Genomic DNA, 18087 nt, shown 5'->3' on the forward strand with positions numbered 1-18087 from the left:
GACCCTGTCTATCAATGTAAGCGGCTCCCATTGGCTTATATTGATAGGCAGGGTCAGGAGCAGGGGTCTAGTCCTGGGAAAAGAAGTGAGTGAACTCACCTAGAAAACCCCAAAAATGGGCGCCAAAAATGGGCGTGGTCATGCATACTGTGGGTGTGGTCGTGGGTGGGGCCAAATATACATGACCTTAGCAGTGATGTAAAAGGAAAAGGTCTGCCGGGGAAGTTTGAGCTCTGCCGTAGTGTATCCCCCCCCAAAATAGATGTAATCTGACAGCATTTCACCAAAAAGACACATAATCTGGTAGAAGTTCCTCCAAAATACAGATAATATGGCAGTGGTTCCCCCAAAATAATGTGGCAGCAGCAGTCCCCCCAACATACACAATTTGGAAGCAGTTCCCCAAAATGTGCGTAACCTGGCAGCGGACCACCCAAAATACATATAATCTGGCAGCAGTGGTCCCCCAAACATACACAATCTGGCAGCATTTCCCCAAAATACGCATAATCTGGCAGCAGCCGTTCCCCTAACATACACATAATCTGGCAGCCAGTTCCCCAAAATACATAACAGCGGTTCCACAAAAATGCAGATAATCTGACAGCAGTTCCCCCAAAATAGGTACCCCCAGCATAGGTAGCCAGGTCTATAGGTGTCCCCAGTATAAGTAGCCATGAGTATAGTAGTCCCCAGTATATGTAGCCAGAGGTATATGTGCCTAGTATATGTAGCCAGGAGTATATGTCCCCAGTATATGTAGCCTGAGGTATACGTGCCCAGTATATGTACCCAGGGATATACGTGCCCAGTATATGTAGTCAGGGGCATATGTCCCAGTATATGTAGCCAGGGGTATATGTGCCCAGTATATGTAGCCAGGGGTACTTGTCCCCAGTATATGTAGCCAGGGGTATGTGTCCCCAGTATATGTAGGCAGGGGTATACGTGCCCAGTATATGTAGCCAGGGGTATATGTGCCCAGTATATGTAGGCAGGGGGTATATGTCCCCAGTATATGTAGTCAGGGGATATATGTGCCCAGTATATGTAGTCAGGGGGTATATGTGCCCAGTATATGTAGCCAGGGATATACGTGCCCAGTATATGTAGTCAGGGGTATATGTCCCAGTATATGTAGCCAGGGGTATATGTGCCCAGTATATGTAGCCAGGGGTATGTGTCCCCAGTATATGTAGCCAGGGGTATGTGTCCCCAGTATATGTAGCCAGGGGGTATGTGTCCCCAGTATATGTAGCCAGGGGTATATGTGCCCAGTATATGTAGGCAGGGGTATACGTGCCCAGTATATGTAGCCAGGGGTATATGTGCCCAGTATATGTAGTCAGGGGTATATGTGCCCAGTATATGTAGTCAGGGGGTATATGTGTCCAGTATATGTAGCCAGGGGTATATGTGCCCAGTATATGTAGTCAGGGGATATATGTGCCCAGTATATGTAACAAGGGGTATATGTGCCCAGTATATTTAGTCAGGGGGTATATGTGCCCAGTATATGTAGCCAGGGGGTATATGTGCCCAGTATATGTAGCCAGGGGGTATATGTGCCCAGTATATGTAGTCAGGGGGTATATGTCCCCAGTATATGTAGCCAGGGGGTATATGTGCCCAGTATATGTAGTCAGGGGGTATATGTCCCCAGTATATGTAGTCAGGGGGTATATGTGCCAGAATAGGTAGCCAGGTGTCCCCCCAGCAGGAGGGGAGCAGCGCAGAGAGGACGGAGAGCTGTGAGCAGCGGTGGAGAAGGGGGCCATCTCCCCCCCCCCCCCCCTTCTCTCACCTCGGGGCTCTCCTTTCCTCGCTCTCCCCTCCACAAGTAATGTGCGGGCAGCCGGCAGCGGGCGGGACTTACCTCTTCTAGCGAAAAATTGTTCAAGCGAGCAGAAATTCTGATCGGATTGGTGGTAAATAATCTCCATTGATGGGTTCAACCAATTACGAACGATTATAAAAAGTCGTATGATGGGATTTTGGCTAAACCAAAATGTGGCTTTTCTTATTGGTTGTGATAGATAAGAAGCAAAGATTGGTTCCTTGATGGTGTAGTGAACGATTTTTGTTCCGATCAGAATTAGCTGATCGCTCAAATGATTTTTGGCTAGAAATTGGATCATTAGTGGCCACCTTAAAGTGATCCTTAAGTCGATCAAAAAAAATGAGATTTACTCACCTGGGGCTTCCCTCAGCCCCCTGCAGCCGATCAGTGCCCTCGCAGCCCCGCTCAGATGCTCCTGCACCCGCCGGCGAACACTTCCAGTTTGGCCATCACCGGCCGACAGGAGGCCGCAATAGGAGCATAGGGGGCGATATTATGGCTGGGAACGCGGAGAATCACTCGCGTTCCCATGCCTGTCGGCCGGTGATGGCCAAACCAGAAGTGTTCGCCGGCGGGTGCAGGAGCATCTGAGCGGGGCTGCGAGGGCACCGATCGGCTGCAGGGGGCTGAGGGAAGCCCCAGGTGAGTCAGGACCTGTTTCCACTACACGCAGATTCTGCATGCAGAAAACTGACTCCAATGAATGCCTATGGGCCTGTTTCCACTGAACGCGATTTTTCTGATGCAGATTTCCTATAGGCATTCATTGGAGTCAGTTTTCTGCATGCAGAATCTGCGTATAGTGGAAACAGGCCCTAAATCTCATTTTTTTTGATCGACTTAAGGATCACTTTAAGGCTTTTTTCGCTGTGTTGCAACTTTGTAATGCGCTTGCCACACTGCAATGCACCAACTATGCGAAGTTCACAGTGTGGCGAATAATGTGCGGAATAACTCATGCAGCATCCCAGCACACTGCATGCAGTGCTTTACCGCAAAACACGTTCATTAACAATGATGGGGAAGCATACTTTTTCATTGGCCGTATGCAACACTGTATGCAACATAACACACAGACAATACGCTGCTACGAGGAACGCCATGAACAATGGAATGTAGCCCAAGACCAGAGATGGATTAAGATGTAATAAGGCCCTAGGCAATGTAGTAGATTTAGTGGTCCTTTCGGTAAGCTGAAGTGGAGAGAGGTCTAGCCTTGCCTGGTGGATGATCCTGCTCGGCCTACGAAACATGTTTCTCCAAAAACAGTGGGTGTTGCTATCTCATCACTAATAACCAGGGCTGTGGAGTTGGTACAGAAATCATACGACTCCGACTCCTCAGTTTATGAAACAACCAACTCCAGGTACCCAAAATTGCTCCAACTCCGACTATAACTCCTTAGTCTAATTTTTACAAAAGCTATGGATTTGGTTCAAAAATCATCCATCTCCTCACTTTATTGAAACCACTGACTCCAGGTACCCAAAATTGCTCTGACTCCACAGCCCTGCTAATAACTACTAGCGATAATCAATAAGTTGCAGGTTTTCTAACTTTTTTTTTTTTTACTGGACCCAAGCCAATCAGAATCAGCAACTTCTGTATTTGATTGGCTCAATTTCAACCTATATTAAATTTATAACAGATTAAAAAAAAACAGAATTTCAGCAATTATCTCATGTGTAATGTCCTAGACTGTGCCATAGATCATGTATTACATTTCTTCTTCTACCCCTTTTGACCCTTATTTTGCCTTGCAGGGATGATTGGACCAGCAGTGTTCCTGGTGGCAGCCAGCCACACTGGGTGTAATTCTACGCTGGCAGTGGTATTCCTCACATTATCCTCCACATTTGGGGCGTGCTGTATCTCTGGATATGGTATAAATCACTTAGACATCGCCCCTACGTAAGTGTAACCCATTAAGAGATCTCTAGGCTGCACGCTGGTCAAACAGATTGTTAAAGGCTAGATTCAGACTGTACTGGATTAACCTCTCTGGCGGTATGATCATTTTCGGATTTTTGGGTCTAAAAGAGGTGGAATTTTTTAGCATGCTTTCGGACCCTAAAATCCGGAAAAAAAATTATACTGCACAGAAATCTGCGGCAGCCCAGCGTATACTCACCGTCCTGGGATCCAGCACTGCAATTCTCCCTCTGTCCTTCGGGTGGCGCTGTAACTCTGCAGTGAGACTGCCGTTTGTTGCCATGACAAGAAACAGCAATCTCACCAGAGGGATGCAGAGCCTCTGAGGACTTCTAGATCCCGGGGGAGGCGAGTTAAAACACCCACTGAATGCTGTTCTCTGCATAGAGCTCCTGGCGACTACTCTGAGTCAGGCTCGGGGGTTCCGGCTCTGAGCTGCAGTTTTCTGCCCCGATCTTGACTCGGGGATCCTGATCCATTTTCAATTTAAACAGATCAGTTTCATACAATGGCATCAGTCTCTGATCTGGTTCAGTCCATTCCATTTTCGCATTGCCACCTTCTCAGTACCTGTCGCTGTCACGTTCACGATTTTTCCACCGCTGCTGCTGTTCGAGTCCTTTGCATGCTGGGAATTCCGGCATAACAATCCCAGAGCCCATCAGAAGGAATCAGGCTTTCATTGATTTGCAAAAGACCAATGGAAATCGTCCCTGAACACCAGATAGGATTTTCATTCATCCACTACTTAGTGAACCAATGAGAATCCTCCCTGGGGAGGGACAATTCCCATTGGTCTATTGCAGGGGTGTCGAACACAAATACAAAGTGGGCCAAAATTGAGCTCTGGGACCAAGTCGCGGGTCAACCTCAATGTCTAGTGGCCACCTCCTCCCTCCCTTATAAAATTCACTGGTGTCAAATAGCCCACCCCCCATCCCCTACACAGTTTCCTGGTGTCTAGTGGCCCCACTCCCTCCCCTACACCGTTTCCTGGTGTCTAGTGGCCCCACTCCCTCCCCTACACAGTTTCCTGGTGTCTAGTGGCCCCACTCTCTCCCCTACACAGTTTCCTGGTGTCTAGTGGCCCAATCCCTCCCCTACACAGTTTACTGGTGTCTAGTGGCCCCACTCCCTCCCCTACACAGTTTCCTGGTGTCTAGTGGCCCCACTCTCTCCCCTACACAGTTTCCTGGTGTCTAGTGGCCCCACTCTCTCCCCTACACAGTTTCCTGGTGTCTAGTGGCCCCACTCTCTCCCCTACACAGTTTCCTGGTGTCTAGTGGCCCCACTCTCTCCCCTACACAGTTTCCTGGTGTCTAGTGGCCCAATCCCTCCCCTACACCGTTTCCTGGTGTCTAGAGGCCCCACTCCCTCCCCTACACAGTTTCCTGGTGTCTAGTGGCCCCACTCCCTCCCCTACACAGTTTCCTGGTGTCTAGTGGCCCCACTCCCTCCCCTACACAGTTTCCTGGTGTCTAGTGGCCCTCCTTCTCTAGAGTGGGCCAAACATAATGCAAAGTGGGGAAACCACCTAAGGGCCAAATGGAATGGCTCTGGGGGCCAGATTTGGCCACGGGCTGGAGTTTGACATTTATGGTCCAATGAAAATGAATATAAGACTGATGGGGCACGGATTCGTATACGCACCAGTGTTTTTTCCGTGCAGGGACCAAAATGGAATGCGGCAGGCGAGTGTTATCAAGAATAGATTCTGTCAGGATATGCTTTGTCTGGCCGATCCGGAAAAATTGTCCAGAAACCAGACTTGTGTTCCGCTTGTCGGATCCTTTCCAAATGGACTGACGTAAACTAATCATATTCCTTTGCAAAGGATCCGTTCCGTTCAGTTCTGATCAATGGAATGTTTTTATGTGTGGTTTGATCTTCTCACACAACTATATCTGCCTTTTCCAGCTGGCTGAGATTCCACCTGATCTAACAGGATCCAGATATTTCTCCAAATGCACAAGGACATTCAGATCTAAGCTCCGTACACACGCTCAATCGATGTCGCCCAAAATGGACGAGGAACGATGGCACGGCCAAGAATCGTTAAAAAAAAAAAGTGTTCCACTTACGATAAGACTGCAATTACCGTCCATGTAGACCAATCCGCTCCAGCGGATCGGTTCACACAGTAATCTGTGCTAGTCATTAATATCAAATGAAAATGACCGCTCTTTCAAACCACTAACGTGTGGCTAATTCCGCACTTCCGGGGTATCATTTCCGTGCTTCCACTAACCATCCAATTGGCAGACCATCGTTGAATCAAATCATGCTCCAAAGTCATTCGCTAGTCGCAAACCATCAGGGATCACTCGTCTTCTAACGACATTGATGGAGCGTGTGTATGGATTTGTAGGCTGGGTGCACACTAGGGCAAATGTCAGCCATCTTGCTATATAGCGTTGAACACAGAAAGCTGAACATACAATGGGCCTGATTCACAAAGCGGTGCAAAGTGTTTGCACGCGAGTGAAAACCCCTTTATCACGCCTAAACTCAGTTTAGGCATGATAAGAAGAAACTTGCGCGAATTTTCCGCGCGCAAACTTTTGTGCGCGCGCAGCACCCGGCGCTTCGCGCGAAGCTCCCATTAAGCCCTATGGGACTTTGCACGCGCACACACGCGCGTACGCGCGAGTTAGAGCACAAAGCGGTGATAACTTTGCTAGTGCAAAGCTTATCACGCCTAAAGTCTTTTAGGCGTGATAACTGAGTTATCACCGCTTTGTGAATCAAGCCCATTGTACTCTTATGAGCCGATAGCGATTCTGATTTATTCATTCACGTTTTTCACATTTGTGGGGGAAATATCGCCTATGTTTAGCATATTTCCACATGCAATAAGCATTTGGTAGTCAACGTATTTTGCCACGATTTGTTAAAACGCACGCAAACGCAACTCAAAATTGAAAAAACTGCACACGCGAATGCAGTGAAACATGATTCTAGCAAAACAATTGTGGTGACGCACATCTGAAGTGTGGGACCAGCCTTAATGTGTCACTACATAAATAGAGGAACTGCCAAAGATTCATTCTGCATGAATGTAAATACTGCTTGAAGAGAACCTTTCTAAAGCTTGGTTCACACCGGAGGCAATTGCGATGCGCTAGTGCAGTGTCGCCCTATGGGGGTGTTCCCACAGCAGCATTGCAGTTTGGTCAAAATTGCAAACGTGCTGCGTGTAGCATTTTTAGGGAGCGATTCAGCTGGAACAATTGCAAAAAAACCGCACATTCATTCAAAAATCGCTCTGAAAATTACATTGCAAAATCGCAGTCGCTGGCAATTGTGAATGCATTTTACAGTGTGAACTAAGACTTAGCAAAGTTATTTAGCTAATTTTACACTGTGCGTTGCGTGATGCCTGTGCAACAATGTGTGCATAGTGCAGGCAGCGCACAACTTGCATATTAAAATGTGCACATTACTTTCACAGCATGAGCAATTGCTATGGAATGTACAGATTTTTTGCACAACTTTTCCAGAAATGCACTGTACAAAGTGTGCATTTGGACAATGTGGTCTCTAACAACAGAGATGAGAATGTACCCATACATTTGTATATGCAGATTCACAAGTGGCAAAAAAGCATGGCACAACACACATAGGGCCTTATGCAGGAAATCGCAGGAATATTGCGATGCACAGACAGCGCACAGCAATATTACCTTTTATTATGGGCAATATGTACCGCAAGTTACCCTTGCTACTTGACTAGCATGACCGTTGCTATGGCAAGGCACGCCACTAATGATAACTATCAATGGTAATTCACATTACCATAGCAACGTTCATGCTAGACTAGTACCCCAGGTATAATGTGTGCATTATGCAACGAGCACAGTATGAATCCAGCCAAAAACATTTTGTCCCTTATACTTTCCTAGTGGGTCGCCGGAGCTGCTTGGGTATTCTGTTGTACTGGTCCAAGCCCTATCCCGTAGAGCCATATCAATCCCTGCCATGCATTGATGAGGACCAACAGTCCGAAACAGGCTGCCCACATGTTGGGATGATGTGGCTCCGTAAAATGTATAAGCTACTGTATAGGCTTGCTAGACACCAGCGGTTCTGGATTTCAGCCTGGTCTCAGGAACATAAAGAGATAATTTGCATATTCAGCAGGGATGCATTGTGGGAGACCACAGTCACTCACTCACCTTCTGTTTTAAGAAGGCAAATTACACTAACTAAGCCTTATTTAGAGATGGCGAGTTCCTGTGAGGGACAATTAACCATGTCTACTGTTCACTGTGCTCTGGAAAACACTGTGGAAAATGAATAAGAATCATCTGAAAGTGTAACAGAGAGTTGAAATTATGAGTGAAGGTGGTGTCAATGTTTACCTCAGAGGTTGTGAAGGATCCCTCCTCGCTCTTCAGTCTGGCTCCTGTCTTGATGATAGATGGTTGCCATGTGTACAGTCTTATATAATGCTTGAAGAGCCTCTGGAGGAGGGTTGTCCGCTTTGAGCTCTTCTGCTCTACTAACAGTTTGCCACCAGTTGGTTCCCAATCTATTTATGGACTTGAGTGTGGAGAGTCTCCTCGTCACATGGCCTGGCTGAGTCTATAAATAGAGGAGCCGTAAGATGTAATGCTGGGAACACACGGTACGTTTTTTTGCGGTCAATTCTCAGCGTGATCTAATAACCATTCGATTCTCTGCTCAATTCTCTTATCTTCCGCTCGTTTTTCTTATTTTTCCATTACCTTCTATGAGAAATCGAGTGGAAAAGAATCCAGCGGAGAATCGGACATGTCGGAATTTATCAATCGAAGGCAAAAACTAAACGCGTGTTCCCAGCATAAGACTTCTATCAACAAGACAGGAGCCAGATTGGAGACGAACCCTCAAGACCTCAAGGACTACTATAATGAGAAAAACAAGCAGTTAAAATCTGACAGAACTGACAGCTTTTGGACTAGTTTATCTCCTCATGGGGGCTTCTCAGGGTTTTCTTTGTTTTCAAAAACATTTCCTGAACAGCAGTTGCTAAGTCAAAATTGTCAAAATGGTAAGCAAGCCTCCCTACTCGCTTGTAGACTATTTTGGCAGTTAGACTTAGCAACTGCCAATCAGGAAATACTTTTGAAAAGATTAAAAAATACTGAGAAACCCCCATGAGGAATAGACTAGTCCAAAACCTGCCAGATCTGTCAAATTATTACTTTTCTTTGCTTTAATGGCCCTTTCAGGATAAAATTACACAATCCATGCTGGTTTAATTGGGTTCATTCACTAATAAAAATAGCGCAAGTACCTCCTGTTACTTGCACTATTTAATCATTGTGCCTTAATTTGAAGACCCTGTACGCTACGTGTGCTAGTGGCAGCGTAGCTTGTGTATTTAACCTCTGCCACAGGAGCGAGCTCAGCGCATGTGATGCAGCATAGCGAGTGCTGGTAACTTACGCTCATCATTTGCCAATAACGAGCGCTCCACTCCTTCCGCCCTGAGCCCTTTCGGGTCCAGTGATTTTAAAGGACGTCATCTCTGCACTTTGATTAGTTTTACATTTATGCAGAGTTTATTTATGCACGGTTTTGACTTATGTGTTAATACAGCCACACATTTAGGCATGAATTAAAGGGACCCAAGCAGGTGATAAAAACAAAATTTACACTTACCTGGGGCTTTCTCCAACCCGCCGTACGCTGTGAGGTCCCCCGGCGTCCTCCTGGCTCCTTCCCTGGTCCTAGCTTTCCGCTTCTGTGTATAGCGTCATCACGCTGGCCGGCATGAGAATTATGCGCATGCGTAGGTCTGAGCAGGACTCTCATGCCGGCCGGCGTAATGGCGCTATACACGGAAGCGGGAAGCAGACCTGACGACATCAGGCCGAAGTCGTCCTGTAACCGGAGCCGGGACCAGAAGGAGCCAGGAGGACCTCATGGCCTACGGTCGGCTGGAGGAAGCCCCAGGTAAGTGTAATTTTTGTTTTTGTCACCTGCTCAGGGTCCCTTTAACAAATAAAACTTTTCTCATGTCTTTTAAATGTTGGCGATTAAGACGGTAAAATGAAGCCAGGTAAATCCTGTGTGAGGAATGAGATATACTGCTGGTTTCCTCTAGGAGCCGTGGCTCCCATTCTGCTGTGCAGCCGCAGCCCAAATCGCCATGCCATGCACTGCTATAGGGAGTTGGCGGCGTGCTGCATCAATCTGCAACATGCACTGCAGTGGGAATGAGGAATTAGTTAGATAGGCTGCGTTTCCTCGCTCCTCTGGTATATGGGGAAATGCTGCAGATTCAGGCGTAGTGGAAATAGGCCTTTAAAAATGGGTTGGGCATTGGAAAAAGTTTAGCCACATTGGCTATAGAGATGGTCCGAACGGTTCGCATGCGAACTTATTTGCGCAAACATCGGTGGTTCGCAGTGAACCGCGAACTATATGCGAGTTCGACCTGCCCCCTATACTACATCATTAGGCTAAACTTTGACCCTCTACATCACAGTCAGCAGACACAGGGTAGCCAATCAGGCTACACTTCCTCCTGGAGGCCCCCCCTCTCCCCTTATATGGGCAGCTGCGTCGGCCATTATCTCACTCGGTGTGGCTGCAGTAAATTAGAGAAGGGAGAGAGGTTGCTGCACAGATTAGGGAAAGCTTAGTTAGTAAACAGATACACCTAAGGTGGCCATACACTGGTCGATTTGCCATCCGATCGACCAGCAGATAGATCCCTCTCTGATCTAATCTGATCAGAGAGGGATCGTATGGCTGCCTTTAGGCTCTTGTTAGCTTGCTCCTTGCTGATACTTATTGCTAAAAAGCACCCCACATTAGCTCTTTTGAGAGCTAATGTTGTTCTTGTGATTTTTTTTTTTTGTGTGTGTGTGGCCCACTGACACTTGCATATACAGCCCTGTCAGTCAGTCATAGCTATCCCTTGCTAATTCCTACTGTGCCACTGCCAGGCCCAGCACATTCAATGCAGCATATTTTCACTGCACGTGTGTGACAGCTGCACATTTGTAATACCAGTCACTGCATACCTGTTCACGGTACCTGTGTGTGTGACAGCTGCACATTGTATTGATATCAGTCACTGTATACCTGTTCAGTGCACCTGTGTGACAGCACGCAGTGTTATATTATATGCCAGTCACTGCATACCTGTTCACGGTACCTGTGTGTGTGACAGCTGCACATTGTATTGATACCAGTCACTGCATACCTGTTCAGTGCACCTACGTGACAGCACACAGTGTTATATTATATACCAGTCACTGCATACCTGTTCATGGTACCTGTGTGTGACAGCTGCACATTTGTAATACCAGTCACTGCATACCTGTTCACGGTACCTGTGTGTGACAGCTGCACATTGTATTGATACTAGTCACTGCATACCTGTTCAGTGCACCTACGTGACAGCACGCAGTGTTATATTATATACCAGTCACTGCATACCTGTTCATGGTACCTGTGTGTGTGACAGCTGCACATTTGTAATATCAGTCACTGCATACCTGTTCACGGTATTTTAGACTTCTGTGTGCTAATTTATAAACATTTTCACAGCTGTGATAGAAATGTGGTGTTTTCCTGAAGTCCAGCTGTCGGTAATATTGTTACAACATTGTTACATTCCTGTTCTTAGTGCAGAGACAGCATTACAATAAAAGAGGCATCCCCAACTTCCCTTTAGATGTGCATTTTTTGTTTTGTTATACTGCCTCTCCTTACCCTGAATCTGCTCTGAATCTGTCTATTAGTCTTTCTAAACGATCTATCTAACTGCCACAGCTTAGAAGAACTTCAAGAAACTTTACACATTCAGGCTTAAGCCCCATCTACACGATACGATTCTATGTGCGATTTGATTACGATTCTATTTACGATCCCATTGACTCCAACATGTCCGATCGGGATTTGATTTGCCATTGTTTTGCAATGGCAAATCGAATTGAATTGAATCGAATCCTGATCGGACATGTTGGATTTAATCGGATCGTAAATAGAATCGTAATCGAATCGCACAAAGAATCGTATCGTGTGGATTGGGCTTAACATCTGAAAACAGGTACCCAAGAAACACAGCCTGGTGTATTTATGGGAAGCCTTGTTTGTTCCGATTGCTCTGCTGCTGCCTGGGAGATTTGTCTCCATTAACTGCTGTTATCGCGGTTCTTATCACCTTTTCAAAGCAGGCGGTATTCTCCGTGCCATTACCACCTGCTCTAATCTTTATGAATTAACATTTACTGACATATGTTGAGTTAATCACCGCATAAAACGGTAATTTACCTCACTGCTCGGGAATGTCAGCTTTTCATGCGGTAACAGCTTTTATGAATGGACATTTTGCTAAATGCTCGGTAAAGTCTGCCGTTTTCTGCATTACCGCATGCGGGAATGCTTTATGAATGATAGCCATTGTGTGCTTTTGAGATTTAGACCACTTGACCTCATTGTATTCTCTGTCTTGCAGGTTTGCAGGGCTGCTACTTGGAATCACCAACTCACTTGCTACAATTCCAGGCATGGTCGGGCCAGTTATTGCCAAAGCTTTGACGCATGACGTAAGTGTTGCTGGAATACTGGAAACCTCACCTGACTTTATACATAAATATTTGTTGCATATTTCATCCCCTGCCTGTGTGATGCTGCCATAGTTACCGGTGCCAAAAGTTTAAGGCAAACCTGAAGCAAAAATAAACTTATGATATAATGAATTGTATGTGTAGTACAGCTAAGAAATGGAACATTAGTAGCAAAGAAGGAAGTCTCATATTGTTTCCAGTACAGGAAGAGTTTAAAAAAAAAAAAACTTTCAGTTGTTATGTATGCAAAAGAGCATCTCTGAGCTATTCAACCTAGTGGGTCGAATACAGTCCTGTTTTCTGAAGCATTTAAAAAGCCAGGAAACAGTGAGATACATCTTGCGATAAGGTTTTACTGCAGGAAAGTTCAAAGGGTCATTAGCTCTGCTTTGTTTAATAGCTTAAAACACAGAGTGTGGATTCTAAACCGCAAATATGACAGTATGATGCAATGTTACATAAGTAACTGAAAATAAAAATGATACTCTTTTTGTTTGCTACTAATGTTCTATTCATTATCCGTATTACACATCCAATTCATTATATCACACGTTTGATTTTTGCTTCTGGTTTCCTTGATGAATTCGCAGTTGTGTGATTGGTAGAGATTAGTGTTGGTCGAACAGCTCTGTGTTCGTTTCGATGGCCATTCGATTATACAGATCCACATTTGGTGAATGCAAAAGCAGATTTTTTCCGAATTCCATTGAAGTCAGTGGTGCCGACTAGTGGGTAACAGCAAACCATTGTAAGCTAAAGCTTTATACGCACCTTCAATTTTGATTGACCAATTTTATCACTACCATGTAGTATTAGAGCTTACCTGCACAATTTAGTATTCACAGTCTCTTGACCCTCATAATACATGGAGGTGGTAAAATTGCTCAGTGATTAGCCAATCCTAATTCAAAGTGTTTACCAGCCTGGTACACACAAACAATTTTGATTGGCCAATGTCTAGCCAAAGTTACCACTTCCATGTAGTATTTAGCAATTACCGTATGTACACAAACTGTTCATAGTATTCGCAATCTGCTGGCTCTCATACTATAATGAGGGTATAAAATTGGTCAATCACTGGGCAATCAAAATTGGACGTGTGTGCGCGCATTCTAAAGCTTGGTACACACTTTCAATTTTGGCCAATTACTAACCAATTTTACAACCTTTATGTAGTATGAGAGCCAACTAATTTTGAATACTGTGAACAGATTGTGTACGCAAACTCTTATACTACATGGAGGTGGGGAAATTGGCCTATTATAATTGAAAGTGTGTACCAGGCTGAACTCTGTGATATAACTAGCAATTGTCAGTGTTTCACCTCACATAGAGTTCTATGTCCTGGTGTACTGCAGGCCGCTGATTGGCTGCTGTAGCATTGTAGGGTTTTACTGGATCACCGGTTGAATTTTCCTGCAAACATTGCAGTTGAACTTTCGCAATTCAAATCTGCAACAGAAATACGAATTTGACGATTAATTAGAATACAAACAGCAACACTTCTGGCGAGTAGATTTCCGAACTAAGTACAGCAAAGTCCCCGGTATCCGGCACCGGCGGGGGTCGCCTGATGCATTTGCTTGCCGGCTGCTTGAGCAACTGGCTTAAAAAAAACCTGTAAATAAAGTTCCCCTGGGGGGGGTACTAACCTCGGGTGGGGGGAACCCTCTGGATCCTATGGAGGCTGCGCCCGTCCTCCTCCGTCCCACGTCAGTCTCGCTCTGGCCCTCCGAACAGCGGGGATGTAAATATTTACCTTCCCAGCGCAGGTGCAGTATCGGCTTTCTGCTCAGAGATAGGCAGAAATACCCAATCGCCATCGGGCTGCTCAGCTGCACAGGCGAAAGTCTCCTGAGCCTGCATAGTAGAGCGGACCTGACAGAGATCGGCTATTTTCGGCTATCTCCGTGCGGAGAGCTGCGACGGCGCCCCCCGCTGGGGCCAGGGAAGGTAAATATAGCAAGCCTTGTCAGGCTTGTCCAGCGTGGATTGCAGGAGACTTCGGGGGAGCCAGCGCTGGACTGCCTGCAGCTACAGCAGAGGGGGAAGCCACATTGGGACCCTGAGGCTTCCCCCTCTCGAGGTGAGTACCCCCAGGGGAACTTTTTGTTACAAATGCACAAACCTCCCCCCTCCAAATACTGACCAAGCCTCCAGTGACATCTAGCAGCCTTTCTCTTGCTCCTAGCGGCTTTCTGGCTTCCCATGTGCACAGACGCCAGAAGCCGCTAGTAGCAGGGGGAAGGCTGCAAGACATCGCTGGAGGCTCGGTGAGTATTTAAAAGGCTTCAAACACCCCAAAAACAAAGTCCCTGTTATCCCTCAGCCATGCCGGTTAGTACAGACTTCCGGTTGCCTGGGTTCTGGATATCAGGGACTTTGCTGTAATCACATTTATTGAACATGTCACTAAATTTGCTTTTGGAAATCTCTAGATTGACCGCACTGGCTGGTGAACGGTTTGTGAATTTGTTGTGTGGGGTCACTGGGTCATGCACTGGCACAATAATAATAAGCGCTTTATGTTTTGCAAATGGACAATCCTCAGTTTCGCTGGCCCATTGCTTACTGACGACTCGAGGACTGTGCCTTCCATAAACTCGATCTATCTGTCCTGATCTTCACATGTATTATGAACTCTTGCAACAATTTGAATTTCTAATTTTCTGTGCAAACACTAATGTCTTTTTTTTTTTTTATTTAACAGAACACAGCAGAACAGTGGCAGGTGGTTTTCTACATTGCGGCGGCCATAGATGTGTTTGGATGTCTGTTTTATGCAGCATTTGCCAGTGGAACAATACAGGACTGGGCCGTCATGCAGAATAAAGAGCAGAAAAGCTAGGGGGGGACCTTGCTAAGTGTGTTTTATTCACAGTCATTACAAAGCTGCTGTGTCCAGAAATCAGTGCTGCCTCTGAATGTGCACGCTGCACTCTTCCTAGTGTACAAGGCCATTCATTTGCTAAGCCAAGGAACTAAACCCAGCAATCCCTGACGCTAGTTGCACACTCAGCAGAAACGCTAGCGTTGCAGAAACCGCTGCGTTTTTGCCGCTAGTGGAAGTCTATGGTCCGCATAAAAAAATGCATATAAAAAACGCATATACGTTTTGAACAAGTATTTTTAAAAACGTTGGTTTTGTTGCATTGTATTCAAAAACGCACATAACGAAACTCAATGGGAACGCAATGTGTTGCGTTTTGTATGCGTTTTTATGTAATTATTTTTTTTTTATGTATTTCTGCTTCCTGTTGTCTTCCTAGTGATTTGCATAAAACACAATTGAAAAAAGCATGGACAACGCATACATGTATATGCGAAACGCAAATGCGTAAAAACACTTGCAAAACGCTAGAAAAACGCATATGCGGAAAAAAAAAACGCACTCAAAACACACACAAAAAAACCCGCACATGACAGAAAACACGACTTTTCACGCTCTGTTATGTGTGCATCCAGCTTCAATCTAAGGTCCCTGAAATCACCTGTTGGGAGTGCAGAGCCAGGCAAGCCATTGTGGTTTTCAGGGGCGTAACAATAGACCCTGCAAGGGATGCATACGCAGGGGGGCTCAGAAGCCACAGGGGGCTCTGTTCTGAGAGGCTGACAATCAGGGCAAGGAAAGAGAAAACTTTCTGCTCTCTGCACAATTGTTCTAATGACTGCATCTGCTCAGCCACTGATAAGGAATCATACAAAGTTTTTGTAGATAAAGACTTGTAGACAGTCCCTATTAAGTTTGCAGGGGAATGGGGCCCCATCCAAAGTTTTGCAGGGGAGCCCGGTGATTTCTAGTTACGCCTCTGGTGGTTTTTCTGTATCCTGGAGCCGCAGCTGGCTCATTTGAAGTAAGCTGTGAAACAGCGCATCAGGTCATTTGGACACATGGATTGGCAGGCATCTAATAAACTCCTGTGTCAATTATCGGGAGTCAGGCAACCAAGGGGTGAGTTGTACGCCGGATGTGGATAGTAGGCGAGCATCTACTGCATAGGAATTAATGGCTGTAGATGATCAGCAACAAATAACGGTCGTCTGGGCATGCGGTTTGGTTTAGGCACTTAAAGGGGCACTATGGTGAAAAATTGTAAAATTTAAAATATGTGCAAACATAGACAAATAAGAAGTATGTTTTTTTCCAGAGTAAAATGTGCCATAAAGCACTTTTCTCCCATGTTGCTGTCACTTACAGTAGGTAGTAGAAATCTGACATTACTGACAGGTTTTGGACTAGTCCATCTCTTCATAGGGGATTCTCAGCATGGCTTTTATTCTTTATAAAGATATTCCCTAAGGGCTGGAACCCACTAGAGCGATTGTGTGAGCGTTTAGGGAGCGATTCAAACCGCTAGCGATTTCCCTAAACGTTCATCTAATCTTAAATGGCTGGGCCAAATTTCACTGGAGCGATTGACAAAATCGCAAACGCAGGACATGCAGCATTTTTGAGCGTTAGCGATTAGCGTTAGTGTTTCTGCAATGTAAAGTATATAAACGCTGGCATAATCCCTCATCAAAACCTACACGGAGCAATTTTGCTAGCGTTTTTACATTGCTGCACACTGTAACAAAAATTAAAATTAATTGAAAGGACCAATCAGAATTAAAAATGCTAATTGCTACACAACCAAATCGATTACACTTTTTAAAATCGCTACTGAAAACACTCATGAAATCGCTTACAAACCGCTTATACAAAGCGCTAGCGATTGCGATTAGGGATAGGGTTCTGTAGTGGGTTCCAGGCCTAAAAAGGATTTAAACAATGATGCTGGCCAGCTTCCCTACTCGCTACACAGTTTTTTGGCAGTTGGACAGAGCAACTGCCATTCACTAAGTGCCTTTGAAAACAAATAAATCCCTGAGAATTCCCCCATGAAGAGATGGACTAGTCCAAAACCTGTCGGTAATGTCAGATTTCTACTACCTACTGTAAGTGACAGCAACCTAGGAGAAAAGTAATTTATGGCTCATTTTACTCTAGAAAAAACTTACTTCTTGTTTGTTTGCACATGTTTTAAATGTTACAATTTTTTGCCATAGTGCCCCTTTAAAGTTTGGTGTGGAGGGGATTTGGTTGAGGCATTTAGAGGGTGGATTAAGGTCAGGCACTACCGGTAGGTGGGGAGGGGCCTAATTTAGGCAGTCAGAGGGGGGGATAAAGTTTAGGTGGGGGGAGGGGATTCGGTTTGTGCACTTGTGGGGGGAGTGGATTAGTGTTGGGCATTAGTTGTGGGGGGGAGGGGGGATTGGTCTAGGCACTTGGGAAGGGGAGATTAGGCATTAGGTTGGGAAGTTCGGTTTAGGCACTTAGATGGTGGATTAGGGTTAGGCATTAGGTGGGGGGATGGGGTTGGTATGGCCACTTCTGGTGGAGATGTAAGGGTTAGGCATTAGGTAGTTAAGTGGAGTGGGTTCAGTTAAAGGACAACTGTAGGGAGGTTGCCATGTTTTTTTTCCTTTTGTGCAATACCAGTTGCCTGGCTGTCCTGCTGATCCTCTGTCTCTAATACTTTTAGCCATAGACCCTGAACAAGCATAGAGCAGATCAGATGTTTCCGACTTTAATGTCAGAACTGACAAGATTAGCTGCATGCTGGTTTCCAGTGTTATGCAGACATTACTGCATCCAAATAGATCAACAGGGCTGCCAGGCAACTAGTATTGCACAAAAGAGGAAAAAACATGGCAGCCTCCCTACAGTTGTTCTTTAAGTCCCTTAGAAGTGAGGGTTCAAGAGAG

The 18087-nt window shown here is 45.6% G+C and overlaps 1 protein-coding gene across 4 annotated transcripts in view; it reads left to right on the forward strand.

Annotated features, from left to right (window-relative positions):
• The window catches only part of LOC137562764 (sialin-like), a 49208-nt gene extending 32777 nt beyond the window's left edge, over positions 1-16431 (forward strand). For all 4 annotated transcript variants that reach the window (XM_068274432.1, XM_068274431.1, XM_068274429.1 and 1 more), the window contains 3 exons: positions 3604-3751; positions 12228-12318; positions 15050-16431. In XM_068274432.1, coding sequence (XP_068130533.1) covers positions 3604-3751; positions 12228-12318; positions 15050-15187 — 377 coding nt within the window. In that variant the 3' untranslated portion in view covers positions 15188-16431. The remainder of the gene's footprint in view (positions 1-3603; positions 3752-12227; positions 12319-15049) is intronic.
• Positions 16432-18087: the final 1656 nt, after the last annotated feature.

Source organism: Hyperolius riggenbachi, chromosome 3, assembly GCF_040937935.1.
Source record: "Hyperolius riggenbachi isolate aHypRig1 chromosome 3, aHypRig1.pri, whole genome shotgun sequence".
In the NCBI taxonomy this organism is placed as follows: domain Eukaryota; kingdom Metazoa; phylum Chordata; class Amphibia; order Anura; family Hyperoliidae; genus Hyperolius; species Hyperolius riggenbachi.